The 16,735-nt window shown below is 36.6% G+C and overlaps 3 protein-coding genes across 3 annotated transcripts; all 3 read left to right on the top strand.

The window, feature by feature from the left end:
* The first annotated feature begins 1,483 nt into the window (after window positions 1-1,483).
* Window positions 1,484-3,296, top strand: LOC113355830 (berberine bridge enzyme-like 8). The gene has a single exon (XM_026598781.1). The coding sequence runs from the start codon at window positions 1,510-1,512 to the stop codon at window positions 3,127-3,129; it is 1,620 nt and encodes a 539-aa protein (XP_026454566.1). The 5' UTR covers window positions 1,484-1,509; the 3' UTR covers window positions 3,130-3,296.
* A 598-nt stretch (window positions 3,297-3,894) lies between these two features.
* On the top strand, window positions 3,895-6,063 carry LOC113355829 (berberine bridge enzyme-like 8). Its single transcript, XM_026598780.1, has one exon. The coding sequence runs from the start codon at window positions 4,064-4,066 to the stop codon at window positions 5,651-5,653; it is 1,590 nt and encodes a 529-aa protein (XP_026454565.1). The 5' UTR covers window positions 3,895-4,063; the 3' UTR covers window positions 5,654-6,063.
* Window positions 6,064-11,057: 4,994 nt separating this feature from the next.
* LOC113359282 lies at window positions 11,058-11,687 on the top strand. The gene has a single exon (XM_026602945.1). It carries the CDS (start codon window positions 11,058-11,060, stop codon window positions 11,685-11,687), a length of 630 nt encoding a protein of 209 aa, XP_026458730.1.
* The last annotated feature ends 5,048 nt before the right edge of the window (window positions 11,688-16,735 follow it).

The raw sequence follows: 16,735 nt of genomic DNA, 5'->3' as shown, positions 1-16,735 counted from the left end.
GGTGCGAGACGTGACTCAAAGCTAAAGCTAGCCAGAGGCATACATGCCTCCAGTCCAGTCCAGTCCAGTCCAGTGTGAAACCCCTCTCCTCGAAATGGGCTCGCGTGCCTCAAACACCGTTCGTAATTCTGAAGCACTTGGAGTTGGATGTGATATTGCGAGACAAAAAATGACTTTGATTCCTGAGTTCATTTGAGATTCCAAATTGAAGCGAGAATGATTCTGATTGGATCCGACAGTTAAAAAAAAAAATCACCATCCCTTCAAAAATACAATAGTTTAAGATTTATTATGAAATAGCTTCGAATGTCTTGTCACACATTGAAAAATCACCTCCCACTTTGAAAAAAATTTAAAAAACACCGATAACATTAATAGCTTGTTTGGATATTATTTAAAAATTACTTTTCCATTTCTAAAAAAAAAAAAACTAAATTTTTGTGAAACAAAATATTTTTACTTCTAATTTTCAGAATTGACTTGTGTTTATGGAAAAGCATAAGCATTTTTACTCCTAATATCCAAACACCCACTTAATTTTACATCTCTAAATTCTTACATGACACCTGTTTTGAAATCAAGATTTATATGGGCTGATACCATTTTATATAGGACAAAAAAATTTTATGCAATCATGACCGTTGGATCGGGTAAATGATAGCAGCCCTACTAACGATGGATCATCCCATATAAATCATGTTTTGAAATGGAATCCTTTTCCAACCGTGAGATCTGCTCTAAAGCGCTTTAGTCAATATATCCCTAGCTTAAACAAAAAAAATTTCCTGCCAAAGAATTCACTCAGTTTAATAAAATATAAAATATACAAATAACATTTTTAATCACAAAATTGCTTCAAAAGACCAAAATCAACAATTCCTGGGCGAAAAAGACATCTAGATTTTGATACTGTTTAAATGGACAAAAATTTAAAAATAGCCAAGATGTAAACAGTTTCATCATACCCATCTTCAAATATTTTTTCTTATTTTTAGTTTACATCATGATGTATCCAGTTTCATCCTCGCTATTTTTTTAAGTTTAAGCAAGGATGAATCCAGTTTCATGTTATTTCACCCATACTTATTTTTACTCGTCCATTAGAACCATGTTTTAAAAATATTTGGACAAATGATCCATTTTCTGATTTTTAATCCATCCAAGTTTTCAAAGTTCATGCACGGCTAGGAAATTATGACATTAGATTAGCATTTTATATTTGCTTGATCAGTATATATAATATTAGTGATTGTAAACTTACTTGCCCAACAAATTTTGTTCTTTGAAAAGATGAGGATCAAAAATTCAACAGTCAAAAACTACTACCTTCAAAAATACTTAATACTTTTGGACGGATATACTATTGTTGTGTCACTATACTTGCTAAAAATCTGGCATATGATAGTTTGTTGCCTACGTTTAGTACTTCTCATTTCTAAATGCAGTGCCAAGCTATTCACACTATATATACACTACAAGTGTATATGATATGAACAACAAAGAGCAAACATGAGTACCACTTCAGTAAGATCTCCCGTTCTCTTAATATTAATATCTTTCTTTCTATTGGCAATTCCCATGGGAGCTTCAAGCTCCACTCATCATGGAGACTTTCTCAAGTGCCTCTCGGATCACTCTAATACTTCCATCCCAATCTACACCCCACAAAATTCTAAGTACTCATTCATCTTGCAATCCACTTTGGCAAGCCTGAGATTCAATACTTCCACAACTCCTAAACCCTTTCTTATATTAACACCTTTGACAGAATCCCATGTCCAAACTGCTGTGGTTTGTTCAAAGAAACATGGAATTCAAATCAAAGTTCGCAGTGGAGGCCATGACTTTGAAGGACTTTCATATATATCAGATGTTCCATTTATAATCGTTGATTTGTTCAACCTCAAAAAAATCGACGTTGATGTAAACAGTAAAGTAGCATGGGTTCAGTCTGGCGCAACCACGGGTGAAGTCTATTACACAATCGCTAAGAAAAGCAAGACTCTCGGCTTTCCTGCAGCAATATGCACTACTGTCGGTGTTGGTGGGCACTTTAGTGGAGGTGGTTATGGATTCATGTTAAGAAAATATGGCACTGCAGCAGATAATGTCATTGATGCACGAATAGTGGATGCTCACGGTAAAATACTCAACAGAAAATCCATGGGAAAAGGCTTGTTTTGGGCCATCAGGGGAGGTGGTGGAGGTAGTTTTGGTATCGTCATTTCATGGAAGATCAAATTAGTAACTGTTCCTCCTGTAGTAACTGTTTTTTCCGTGAGCAAAACCTTAGCAGAGGGTGCAACTTCACTTGTTCACAAGTGGCAACAAGCTGCACACAAACTTCCTCACGAACTCTTCATAATGCTTGGGTTAGGTATAGTGGATGCTACTCCAAAGGGAGAAAAAACAATCATAGCAACATTCGACTCCATGTATTTAGGTGATGCCAAGAAGCTTCAAACTATAATGCAAGCAAGATTTCCCGAGTTGGGTTTGGAGAGTAAAGACTATACCGAAATGAGCTGGATTCAATCTGTACTCTTATTCGATGGAATTCCTACGAACAGTTCCATAGATGTCTTAGTGAGTAGGCCTCAACCAAAGTCATTGGCCAAGGTAAAATCTGATTATGTGAAACAAGTCATTCCACCAATTGAGCTAGAAAATATATGGAAAAGAATACTAAAAGATGAGCAAACTGGAATGATGTTTATGCCTTATGGTGGTAAGATGAGTGAGATTGCAGAAACTGAAACTCCTTTCCCACATAGAAATGGAACCTTATTTAAGATTATATACTTAGTTTACTGGACAGAAGAACAAGTTGGGATATCTAAAAAGTATTTGAATCAGATCAAAAGAATGTATGAGTTCATGACTCCTTATGTTACTAAGTCTCCAAGAGAAGCATATGCCAATTACAGAGATCTTGATTTGGGTCAAACAAGTAAAAATGGCACAGCCAGTTATGCACAAGCTAAGGTTTGGGGTAGCAAATACTTCAAGGGTAACTTCGACAAATTAGTATACGTGAAGAGTAAAGTTGATCCAGACAATTTCTTTAGAAATGAACAAAGCATCCCAAGTATTCCTATATTCAGAGAATATTTCAACACTACTAGCTAAGATTTTGATGACTATTGATACCTTGTGAAAAGACGTGTGATTTATGTTTAAGTGGTGTTAGGTACTTAAAATGTAATTTTCTTCCAGGGGATTGTAACATGCTAGCTGCTTAGCCGCATGACTTGGGAAAAATAAATATGATAGTAAATGTTTTGGACTTCCCCTCCTGTATGGCTGTCCTTCTATCCAACCTTAAGTGCGAGTTGGTTTAATGAAACTCAGTTTGTGTAAAAAAACAAAACAAAAAGAAAAAACTACCATAATCTACATAAAGAAACGCATCGCTTCTCTGGGAATTCTTGCTTTGCAGTTTGCACTAGGAGTAACTCGATTCTCATGCTTCAAAAATGAAAAAATAAAAATAAATGATGCTAAAATGCTAGAGCTAAAGCCAAGGCCGTATACCCTATAACTTTGGCTCCTTAGCAATTTACGGCCTTGAAAGATTTACTGCTAGTTTTAGTCAATGCAAAACACCGTGTTTCTAGCTTAAGCAATCTTTTTCAGTCAATGAATCCCCCTTATTATGCAAACGTACACTTACAATAACACTTTTAATTCATTCAAGTTTTCAAAGTTCAAACGTACACATTACATTAGATTATAATTTATGTTCTATCCTAATACATTTTATTCTTTGGTACGTATCTGCTCGATCATGATATGTAGTATACGTTAACTTACTTGCCCAATATATATATGAAATTTCTTAGAAGAGATAAAGATCAAAAATTCAACGTTCAAATCGTCTACTAGTTAAAAAAAAATAGGGATTATCTTCAAATGATGATATGATATACTCTATGACGCATAAAAAATATCGTTGTGTCACTATGATGGCTGAGCTGCTGAAGATTTGGCATCTAATAGTTTATTAGCTGAGTTTCTAATATATACATTACAAGTTTACAGAATCTCATTCATATGAACAAATATGATCATTTTGTCAAGATCACCCTTTCTCTTGGTTTTAATATCGCTATCTTGGTTTGCCTTGGCAATTTCCCTAGGAGATTCAAGCTTAACTCATTATGGAGATTTTCTCAAGTGCCTTTCGGATCATTCTAGTACTTCCATCCCGGTCTACACCCCTCAAAGTTCTAATTATTCATTAATCTTGGAATCTACTATGGGAAACTTAAGATTCAATACATCTTCCACTCTGAAACCCTTTCTTATACTAACCCCTTTGAAAGAATCCCATGTTCAAACAGCTGTGATTTGTTCAAGAAAGCATGGAATTCAAATTAAAGTTCGAAGTGGAGGTCATGACTTTGAAGGACTTTCATATATATCAGATGTTCCATTCATTACTCTTGATTTATTCAACCTTGGGGAAATTGACGTTGATGTAAACGGTAAAGTAGCATGGGTTCAATCTGGTGCGACCAGTGGTGAAGTTTATTACAAAATCGCCGAAAAAAGCAACACTCTCGGCTTTCCTGCAACAACTTGCACAACTGTGGGTATCGGTGGGCAAATTAGTGGAGGTGGATATGGGTTCATGTTAAGGAAATATGGTCTTGCAGCAGATAATATCATTGATGCACGAATAGTGGATGTTGACGGTAGGATACTCAACAAAAAATCCATGGGAAAAGGCTTGTTTTGGGCCATTCGAGGAGGTGGAGGAGGTAGCTTTGGTATCGTAGTTTCATGGAAGATCAAATTAGTAACTGTTCCTCCTGTAGTAACTGTTTTTTCTGTGGGCAAAACCTTAGCAGAGGGTGCAACTTCACTTGTTCACAAGTGGCAACAAGTTGCACACAAGCTTCCTCACGACCTCTTCTTACAGCTCGGGTTAAGTGTAGTGGATGCTACTCCAAAAGAAGAGAAAACAATCCTAGCAACATTCGACTCCATGTATTTAGGTGATGCCAAGAAGCTTCAAACTATTATGCAAGATAAATTCCCTGAGTTGGGTTTGGAGAGTAAAGACTATATCGAAATGAGCTGGATTCAATCCGTGCTCTTATTCGATGGAATTCCTACCAACAGTTCTATTGACATCTTAGTGAATAGGCCCCAAGCAAAGTCAATGGGTAAGGGAAAATCTGATTATGTGAAACAAGTCATAGCACAAGTTGAGCTAGAAACGATATGGGAAAGAATGTTAAAAGACGAGCAAAATGGAATGGTTCTTATACCTTATGGTGGCAAAATGAGTGAGATTGCAGAATCCGAAACTCCTTTCCCACATAGAGATGGAACCTTATTTATGATTTTTCACTTTGTTTTCTGGGACGAAAAACAAGTTCCGGAAAAGTATATTGATCAGATCAGAAGAATGTACGAATTCATGACTCCTTATGTCTCCAAGTCTCCAAGAGGAGCGTATGCCAATTACAGAGATCTTAATTTGGGTCAAACAAATATAAATGGCACATCCAGTTATTCACAAGCTAAGGTCTGGGGCAGCAAATACTTCAAAGATAACTTCGATAAATTAGTATATGTGAAGAGCAGAGTCGATCCAGACAATTTCTTTAGAAATGAACAAAGCATCCCAAGTGTTGCACATTAACGATTCTGTTGCAAGATAAATATTCCAATATTAGTATGTACTAGGCTTCTAGCTGATTCTTGACCAGTTTAATAAAATAAAGATGGAATGAATTATCTCTATTTTCTCTTAAATGACGTTATGAATATCACCAGAGGGTCGTTTTGCAGCAGAGTGCAAGAATCAGCTGAAAGAAGTTTGCGTCCTTGTCTCTCGCAATAACTGCTGCAGCTGTTAAAGTGGGTGGTCAAAATGTGATGCAAATGAGGAACAAAGATGTGTGATTCAAGATGAAGCCTCATGTGGTCCTGAATTAGCATGGCGCAATGTACATGCGTGCAGTTATTCTTGCGGTATTAATTGACGCAAAACAAGTTTCTTGCAACTAGCTCCAGTACATTTTAGATAGACCACACGCTGTATTCCTTTAATGCAGTCCAACCTACATCTATATCTACCTATCTATCTATCTCTATATTCGTTGGAATATTTCAGACTCCTGGACATGGACAAGAGAAATATATCGTCCCCTTACTAGGACTATGACCTCCGGAAAAGACAAAATATCATCAATTTATTTTCTTCTTCTTGACTCTATGTTATTCTTCGGCATATTTTTGAAGAAAATCCACATCTATTTTCTTCTAGGTTGATAGATAGACACCACTGGTGCACATTCAAAGAAAGCTACTGTAAATAACATTAGACACTAACAGATAAGCAGGTAAATACAAAAAACGAAAGAACAGTAATGCTCTCAAACAAAAAGGATTTTACTTTGTCGGGTCACCATTGTCAAACTCTGTTCCTTTGACCTATTTATTCATTCTGCGTATCACTCCGATTTTTAGAAAAAATGTCAAAAGTTAGTTGGGAAACTCAATTTTAGAACGATTTCTGGAAACAAAAAAATTAACTTTCCGTGAAACAAAACCTGCTATAAATGCAACTTAATATCATCTCAAAACATTTCTTCTTTTCTATTTGATAGAAAAAATCAAGATTCATTCGAGCTGTAGTGGTTCATAAGAGACTGGCCATATGTACCCCAAAAGAGATTTCGTGTAAAATTCCAAATTAACGGCTTTTAGTCCATGGCTGGTTACTGCTTATGTTTGTCCACTGCCGGTCTTTATGGTCTCAAATTTCATGGGGTACTTTGTGAGGAAGGTAGTAATGTTGAAAATAAGCCAATTTTGTCTTTTGCTGGTGGTTACTCTTCTGGTTCTTTTGGTTGTATAATTTATTCGCCCCATTGAAACTTTGTGAAAATTTCCAAAATATGTCTCCAATATCTCGCCCACTTGTATTTGAAGAAAAAGAAACAAGAGGAATTGATTCACAGTGATCAAATCACATCCCAAAAAAGTAAAAGTCAAATATAAACGGAAGGTTCTGCTGAAAATGTTTCTCTGAGAGAAGGTTTCATCCTGTGAAATAAACAATGTCTTCATGCAGTGACGAAGGCAGAACTTTTTAATGGGAGGCAAACAGGGACGGAACCAGGAAAACGAATTTTTCGTTTTAGATCCAGGCTAATACACATGGTTAATCAAAAATTTATCTGAAAATTGAAAAATTAGGCTTGTGGACTGGAAGAGCAACACGGGCTAAAGCCCCAATTAGCCCTCTCATAGGTCCGTCAGTGGAGGCAAATGTGCACGAGAGATAGCACCATTGCATCATATGGCGATCGAAAGTCGCTCGAATTCTTTGCCTTTTTTATTCCCTCATTTTTTGTGATATAAAAAGTGTCACCCAAATATCGCAAAAAATGTAAAATGCTTTTATTGCATCATAGAGAGTGAAAGTATCATTTTTCCTGAAACGAAAAATTAATCGATACATAAACCAAAATATAACTACATAATATATTATGCATCCTTTGTGGTGGTTTGCACAATGGCTATGCATTGAATTTTCGAAAACTATGCCTAAAGTGAAAGTATCACTTTTCCTGAAACAGAGGGGATACATCGTTTTATTAGTTGCTACCTAAAATTAGTTAGATGCATCAACCAAAATATGGCTACATAAAGTATTATATATCCTTTGTGGTGGTTTGCATAATGGATATACATATAATTTTCTAAAATTGTGCCTAAAATGATAAATACCTCCGAATTTTTCGTAAAAACTCTAAATTACTCATTGCGTAGATTTTCTATAACCTTTCCAACGAGATAAAATTTATAAAATTCTAAGGCACGGATTTTAAGATATGTAATATTAAAGTTTGGTTGTCAATTATACCCTTAAAAAATAGGATACATAAGGAGTATAGTAATTAGATTAAAAGGCAGAGATATTTTGGTATTATCAAGTGCACACTACCAAAATCTTTTTATGAAACTGCAAATTTATGTGAGGTTTCAATTTATAAAAAAGTGGCCATAAAAGGGACTCCCTCCCTTCAGGCCCTCCGGTCGGTCGGCCCAAACTTACAAAAAAAAATTATTTGCTTCCATAAATTTTTGATACTTTTATTTTATATGTGATCTTAAAGCATTTTGCAAAAGAAACTATGAAATTTGTACTTTAAAAACTTACATAGTCTAAGGATATCAATTTTTTTAAAAAAAACTAGAAAGACATTTTGTTCAAGAAACTAGAAAGACAATTGTGTAAAAGGTCACTAGAAAGACATTTTTTCAAGAAACTAGATGTAAAAGGTTAAATTTTCTAAGATTACCAACAAGGGCTGCATGAGTGCTAATGGATACCAAAACCGATATAAAACAAACTAGAAGGTCTTTTATTTTATATGGGTTTTAGTACCATTCCGAATAATCTGACACCCCCATTAACAATGTTGCAAGGGTTTACTTGCAAAGTGGGTATAAAGATGAAATTCCCTCTGGTGAAAGATTGCACAGACACCCTTCCATCTAATATTATATTTACGAACCTTTAATTCTGTTTAGATCTTTATTTAAGAGATATAATGAAGATGTTGGCAATTTCTAGATAAATGAGGGTTAATCCGACAATATTGTCCCTAGTTTTAGAAAAGAATGAAGAAGGATAAAAAACGGTTGTGCATAGAAAAAATCATGAGCAAAGTCCTACTACGCAAGGGCGAAGTCACATGGTAGGGTGGCTGAGAAATTTCCCACCCGGCCTAATTGGTTCCCAAGCTCATTTTTTATTATTTGAGCCAAATTTTAGACATTTTAGCCCATTTGCACTTCCGAAAACGCGATGATCGGCAAGTTGCTCACCCATTTTCTAAAACCTGGCTTTGTCCCTGCTATTATGCGTTCAGATATTAGCCAATTCACTTAAAGAAATTCCAAGCAATGCGAAGTATGACAAGGTTTATATGAGTCAGAATTTTATGTCGGGCGAGTATACACTTGACATTTCATATAGTTCATTCATACTCTATTTGTTGTTACCAAATATCATAAATTTGACAAAGATACTACCGTCTCCATTTAAAAAAGATGTATTTATCTGGACTTTGAACGGAATTTATAAAATTAGACAAAATATTACTGTCTCCATTTAACAAAGATGTATTTATCTAGACTTTGAACAGATTTTATAAAATGCAGTTCACCTAACTATTTTTTCCCAACCTTTTCTATCGTCTACTCTTAAAAAAGAATACATATGTTTTTTTTACTATACTCGAACTAGCGAATGTAAACATAGACAAAACACCAATATTGACCTCAGATGTGCGATTTTGACCACCAACATAGGCGATTAGGGTTCCTCTCTTTGGCAGAAGTGGATACTTCTCCTCCAGATCCAGGTATCAGTGTTAGTAATGCTTCTTTTCCCCCTTTCCCTCCTGGTTTTGGTTTGATCGGGGATAAGCATGTTCAAAATCTTTCCCCAAAAATTAACTCTTCGTCTAATTGGAGTGGAATTGTGAATAACTATCAATCGTTTCTGCCTAGTTCTTCAGTGGATTTGTGTTATCGTCCACCCAATATGGTTGATGGTGAATGTATATCTTCAATTAAGGATTCCAATATATCTAATCATGTGTCTGAGTGTGAAAAGCTTTTGGTGGGAGGGTTTTTCGGGGATCGTCTCCCTTATCATCTGGTCAAGAACACTGTGGAAAGAGCATGTAAGATTAAGGGAAACATGGAGATGACGATTCACGGTCATAAGGCCTACCTTATGAAGTTTTCTTTAGAAGAGGATCGTATTTCAGCACTTGAGTATGGTCCTGTGTTTGTTTCTCAAACCCATTTCTTTGTCCGAGCTTGGGAACCATTCATTGAGCAAGAATTGGAGAATATCCAATCAGTTCCTTTTTGGTTGAAGTTTCGGAAAGTACCAGTGCACGCCTTCTACCCTAATGGATTGAGCATCATTTCTAGTGTTATTGGAAAACCCCTTCTCCTAGATGGTCCAACTGCAGACAGAACTAGAATGGCATACACGCGAGTTTGTGTTGAAATCAATCCAAAATCAGAACTGAAGACCACCATCCCTATGGTGTTTGAAGATGGAAGAAGATGCATTGTTGATGTTGAATATGTGTGGAAGCCCCTCCAGTGCTCTACATGTTCGACATTTTTCCATAATGAGAAGATGTGTTCTAAGAGGTTTCCTCCACCACTGCTGAAGCAAACTTTCGTTCAGAAGACTAAGGCAATGGTTACTACTGATGTGGGTAGCTCTCAGCCCATTGATCAAGCAATGCATAATTGCACTGGTATTAAAGAGAATTGGACACCAGTCTCGCACAAAAGGAAAGCTAGAAATCCCAATTTTGAGGAGGTTGCAATGGTGCCATCTCAAGGGATTCAGATTACCCCAAAATATCCTCCGGGATTTGAGCCTATCACCCCTAAACTGCAAGTGGCTATCAATGAGCATCCAAGCACAATGCAGAACACTTTTTCTCCCTTAATGGGTATTGCAACTGATGGTAGTAGAGTTGATGAGGGACTGGAAGGCATTGGCGATCAAGCTATGAATGAGTCATAAAGAGGAAAAGGAGATGATAATATCAATGGTATAAATGGGGGTGGCTCTGTTTTGCAAGGTAGCAAAGCCAGCTCTCAGCACATAGGAGTTAGAAGTACTGAGCTGGAGAAAGGTGGTCGGGTTAACAATCCTCCACCAGACTTGCTATATTATTTATGATTATCGGATGTTGGAATGTTAGAGAGCTCAACGACCCTCTAAAACAGGTTGAGGTAAGAAATTTAATAAACAATAATAACATCAAGTTATGTGGCTTAGTTTAAACTCGCATCCAACACACAAATAAGGACAGGATTAGGACTAATATAATCCTTCTTGGATGTTCTTAATTAGATAAATATGATTATCATGAGCTTGGTAGGATATGGATTATGTGGGATCCCTCCTTTGTCAGAGTTAATCATCTATTTAGTTTCTGTCAATATATTTTGCTAGAATCTCCTTTCAAAATGGCCCTTGGTTTATTTTAACTATGGTCGATGGATATAACTCAGCTGATTTACGAGGTACTCTATGGAACAAGTTAACTGATTTTGCTAGCTACAATGGTCTTCCTTGGTGCATTTTGGGTGACTTCAACGCTTACTTATACTCTCATAAAAAAGAAGGTAGTTCTCCGGTCACTTCTGCTGCCCTCTCTGGTCTTCAAGAATGTATGCAAGACTCCCATCTCATCGACTGCCCTTTTACAGGTTGTTTTTATACTTGGTCTAACAAACAAGATGCTGATTCTAGAATTGCTTGCAAGCTAGATACAGTCTTGATCAATCTATCTTGGTTAAGTCGATTCCCGGACTCCATCACTGAGTTTCTCATAAGTGGCATTTCAAACCACTCCCCTATGGTTATCAGTGTTCATACCGGGAGAGGTATGGGGACAAAAGATTACAGATACTTCAACACTTGGGATGAAGAACTTGACTTTCTTAGAGTGGTTGAAGAGGCTTGGCACATCCCTGTACAAGGTATTCCAATGTACATGTTTATTACAAGACTGAAGAATGTCAAGCAACATCTCATAAATTGGAGGAAAAGTAGATTCAAAAATTATAGTGCTCAGGTGGAAGCTGCCAAGGACCATCTTATCTATGTTCAACAATGAAAAAGCGGGAGTCTAACAACCATACCCAATATTTCGCTTAGCAATCTGTATGGACTAACTCCAATATACTTTCAAGAGAATCAACTAGACAGTCAGACTCAATCTTAAGAAAAGTATATCCAAGAGTTATATATTTATTTCTCAATTCAATCTGCAATCAAACAAATAGGAATTTGCGAGCCCGATTGAATATAAGAAATAACTTGGACGGTATCAAAAACCAATATCCAAGTGTCAATCAATTTATATCAACAACCAAAGGTTGGATTATCTAATTGATTGAACTATGCACAACCTGTGATATTTCAATTATATAAACAAATATAATGCGGAAAATAAATAACACAGACACCAGAAGTTTTGTTAACGAGGAAACCACAAATGCAGAAAAACCCCGAGACCTAGTCCATATTTGAACACCATACTGTATTAAGCCACTACAAACACTAGCCTACTCCAACTTAACCTTAGACTGGAATGTAGTTGAGCCCTAACCAATCTCACACTGATCAAGGTACAGTTGCGTTCCTTACGCATTGAATCCGGGCAGGACTCTACGCACTTGATTCCCTTAGATGATCTCACCCACAACTAAGAGTTGCTACGACCCAAATTCGAAGACTTGATAAACCAATCTGTCACACACAGAAAAGTCTATGGAATAGATAAATCTGTCTCCCACAGATATACCTATGAGTTTCCGTATTTTGATAAATCAAGGTGAATAGGAACCAATCGATACGCCAGACTTATATTCCCAAAGAACAGCCTTGTAATATCAATCACCTTAGAATAATCTTAATCGTATGGTAGCGAAACAAGATATTGTGGAATCACAAACGATGAGACGAAGATGTTTGTGACTACTTTTTATCTTGCCTATCGGAAATTAAATCTCGAGAAAATCTTAGAGAAAATAGTACTCAATCACGATAGAAAACAGCAAGATCAGAACACGCAACTACAGAGAAAATAGTTGGGCCTGACTTCACAATCCCAATGAGGTATTCAAGTCGTTAACCTACAGGGTTTTGGAAAAACCTAAGGATAAAGGAGATTCGACTCTAATCGCAACCAGTATCACAAAAGAGGTGTGAATATTAGGTTTCCCAGTTGCTAGAGTTCTCCCTTATATAGTCTTCAAATCAGGGTTTGCAATCAATGCTACCTTGGTAACAAAGCATTCAATATTCACCGTTAGATGAATCCTGATTAGACTCAAGCTAATATCTTTCAATCATTAGATCGAACTTAGTTTGTTACACACAAATGAAAAGTGACTTCATTTAGATATGAGTAATCGTACCTAAACGTATACACTTTGTTGGCTCAACAAAAGTTAACCGAAGTTAGTCATATGAACACTTTCATATCAACCTTATTCATCTTAACCATAACTAGTTCAAATGACTCAAATGAAACTAGTTTTAGAGTTGTTCAATTGTTTATATTCTCATAGAAGTATACAAGACACAATTAAAGCAAAATCGATTTTGATTCACATGAATCAATTCATGAACATTATAGCCACGGTTTATAAAATATTGCATTCCTTATTATATAAATGTATTAGTTCATAAAAAAACCGATTTTTGAACATAACCAACTCAAGTATACAAACAGGTACGCATACCTAAGTGGCTGGACTATGTTTGAGTTTACCAGTATGCGAATGGGTACGCATACCTTCCAAACTCAGTTGAATTTCAGGAACTTGAAACTCATGCCAGTACGCATACCGGTATGCATACCAAGTTCCCGGACTTTCACTAACCAACCAGTACGTATACGGGTATGCATATTATGGGTCCCGGACTTGGAATAACTTGCAATAGCTAGCATACAAGTACGCATACTGTGCTATATCCAATCATGGTTATTTGTTCTAAAATATCATTACAATCATTGAAACATTCTTAGAAGACGAAAATAGCAGTCTCACACAAACTAATAGCTTCGAAGCAATTTTCAAGTGATCGAATGATCAATACGAAACGTTCCTAGTCTACATCAAATGACTGTCTCACACAAATCATGTAAGATGTTACAAGGCGATTTTCACATGATCATCTTTTGACTTTAGTCAAGAATATAAGATGAACTTGGTCAAAATGAAAGCTTACCAACACATATTACGAGAAATATGTAAGCGAGTTAAACTCAGCTCGAAATATCAAATGTGTATAATGGAAGTCTATATAGCTATACAACTTTTGTCTCAAATAGGAGACATAGTAAATAGACTTTTGAATGATAGATGAGTTCAGGTCTCCATATACCTTTTGTTGATGAAGTTCCACAAACTCCCCCTAGTAGTTCTTCAATCGATGAACACCGTGAAGTCTAATGCTCAACTACACTTACTATCCTAATCCGAGACTTAGCTATAAGTAGACTAGAAATCAAGACTTATAGTTTTGACAACTAAACAAGACAAACAAGCTTGAGATAGCAACGCTTGCGAGTTCGACCGAGCAGTGCTCTAACAAACAATCCCTACAAGAACCCGCATGTGCACTACTACCATCACGGCAAAAAGAGAGGCAGTGAAGGACTTCTCCAAGAAGGCTAGACATGAAGAATTAATGAAAAAGTAGCAATCTAGAGTTAGATGGCTCAACTTGGGAGACAATTTTTTCACAAGACTATAGTTGAAAGAAGCTTCAGAAATAGAATCCTTGTTTTATATGGTGTTGATGGAACAACATATACTACTGACGAGGACATTGCTAGTGAGTGTATATCTTATTATTCTGGTTTGTTTGGCTGCCAAGCGGATATTCCTTTCGATGCTGCTTCTTGGGAGCAGATTAAGTTGTTGATGCCAGAAGTCTACATGACCCGGAGTTCGCATAAGTATCTCGGTCAGAACAAGGAAATAAATAATCATTTCCTTCCACATGTGTGCAATCTAAGTGAACCTTTAGATATTCAACCGATGGCTTATTTATTCGATGACCCGGGGAACAATGATCAAGACCCATTTGTCGAGCCGCTCTGTCAATGTTATATTCTTCCACCTGGAACTTTCCGTGCATTACCGATATTAAATAGCCAGGAGTGCAACTCAGTATAAAAGATTTTTCTCCATCACTCAGACTGGTGCCAGGCTTCAACATGACATTTTCTTCAGCAGTACTAAAAGTGATCAATTGTGAGAAGAGCGGAGGAACCGACACGCAGAGGCGAAAATCAAACTCAGACTCGATGTATAAAACACTGGTGAGGCATACCTTATGTTTTGGTTGCTTTTTCGACCAACGCATGATCCTGGAATTATTTTTCTCAAGGAAAGCATGGCGAGTGTCGACATTTTTCCCTTGCAAGATGCTATGAGGAATCGGTGCATACTTCTCAAAGTGCTCCCACATCAAAGCTTGGAGGAACATAGTATTAACATATGTTTCAATTTTCATGAAGCCGTTGGAGATACCGGAGTCTATGACTAAGGAGTCTAAATTGGAAAACAATGACCCCAAAAACAGACTGCCGATAGGAAGTTTCTCACCTTTGGCCATCTTTATGGCAAAAGGAATCAAAAATGGCTTCAACAAATGTCCGCTATCTTCAAGAACATATATGGAGACAAGAAAGAAGCGATGGTCAAGGGACTATTGACAGGTTCTTCAAGAACCTCATCTCTCGACCACTAGTGTTTCAACCATTGAGCATAGCAAGTTTTGGATTACTTGTTGAATTCATGCATTGTAGTCTCCAACACGTCAGATATCACATTCTCCTCTGCTGAGAGCTCTTCAGGGAAATTGCCAGTAATTGGGAGATGCAACAAAGCGACTACATCTTCTAAAGTGATGGTGAATTCTCCCCATCTTCATATGAAAGTATGAGTAAGAACACACCATCGAGCAAGCAAAGCCACTATACCAGGTATATCGTGATGAATGATTAAATCCCCAGCAGCTTGAATAGCTCGTGTCACCTGTGCACGATCTAACATTGTCCTTACGCGACTATGACCCAACATATGCCTTGCTCATCCAGAGAAATGTTCCAGAGGCTTTCGAGAAAGCTTAAGTTCCCACTCAAACAGAACCTAATTATTGCTTGAGGAGATACTAACTTGTTCTGAGTAGTACTCCTGGGATTTATGAGCAGCCGGAATGAGGAACCTGAGGGACGCTTTTCGGGTATATACAGAAACACGAAAAATTCATCATCAGTATTCGGGATGTTCTTGGTTTTAGGAGTTTTCTCTTTCTCCTTGGAAGTTCTAGAATCATCATTTCTAGAAGAATCATCATCTCTAGAAGACGCGCCTGTAGAAGTATCCTCTCTGGAAGTTTCCTCTCTAGAAACATCATCTTCAGAAACACTACCACGGGAATCAGTCATCTCTGCGAAGTTGCTGTGACATCCATACACGAATTTCATCAACATAATGGAATTAGAACAGCAAAATAATTATGATGCTCACATCAACGTCTACAAAAATGGTAATCCTTAACTCTTACCTGTTTACGGTTTCACGAACTTAGTGATAATAATATAAAACTTCGAAAACTTGCTCGCTCTTTCAAATCTGCAAAGACGAGCAAAAGTCATTATTTAAAGTCAACACCTGACTTTTCACGAAATTATGAATAATTCACATAAGCTCTTCGTGTGAATATTTACTAATTTTTTATCGTGTGTACACACACTATAAAATCACAAAACTCATATAGACATTGTTTTATCACATACAATTGTTTGCTCCAACAATTACTTAAAAATCAGAGTTTGATTTTTTAAGCAAAATAAATAAAAAAAAACTCAAACTCATGTAAAAAAATATTTACGTGAGTTATTATTAAAAAAAAAAATCTTTTGCTCAAAGGAGCGCTTGCTATGAAACGAGGGTCTTTCCTATTTTTTCAAAGGTCCACTTATTCCAAATAAAATTTTGTAAGTTCACAAACAAATTTTATCATGAAGTGCAGGTCTATTTCAAAAAATATCTTGGGATTATTGTTTATTGCTTTAAACTACGAACGAATGTACGTTTCCTAAAGATATTTATGCGAAGGTTCATACTTTGAAAGTAAAGT

Source organism: Papaver somniferum, chromosome 3, assembly GCF_003573695.1.
Source record: "Papaver somniferum cultivar HN1 chromosome 3, ASM357369v1, whole genome shotgun sequence".
Taxonomy (NCBI): domain Eukaryota; kingdom Viridiplantae; phylum Streptophyta; class Magnoliopsida; order Ranunculales; family Papaveraceae; genus Papaver; species Papaver somniferum.
This window is presented reverse-complemented; position numbering and strand designations above follow the sequence as displayed.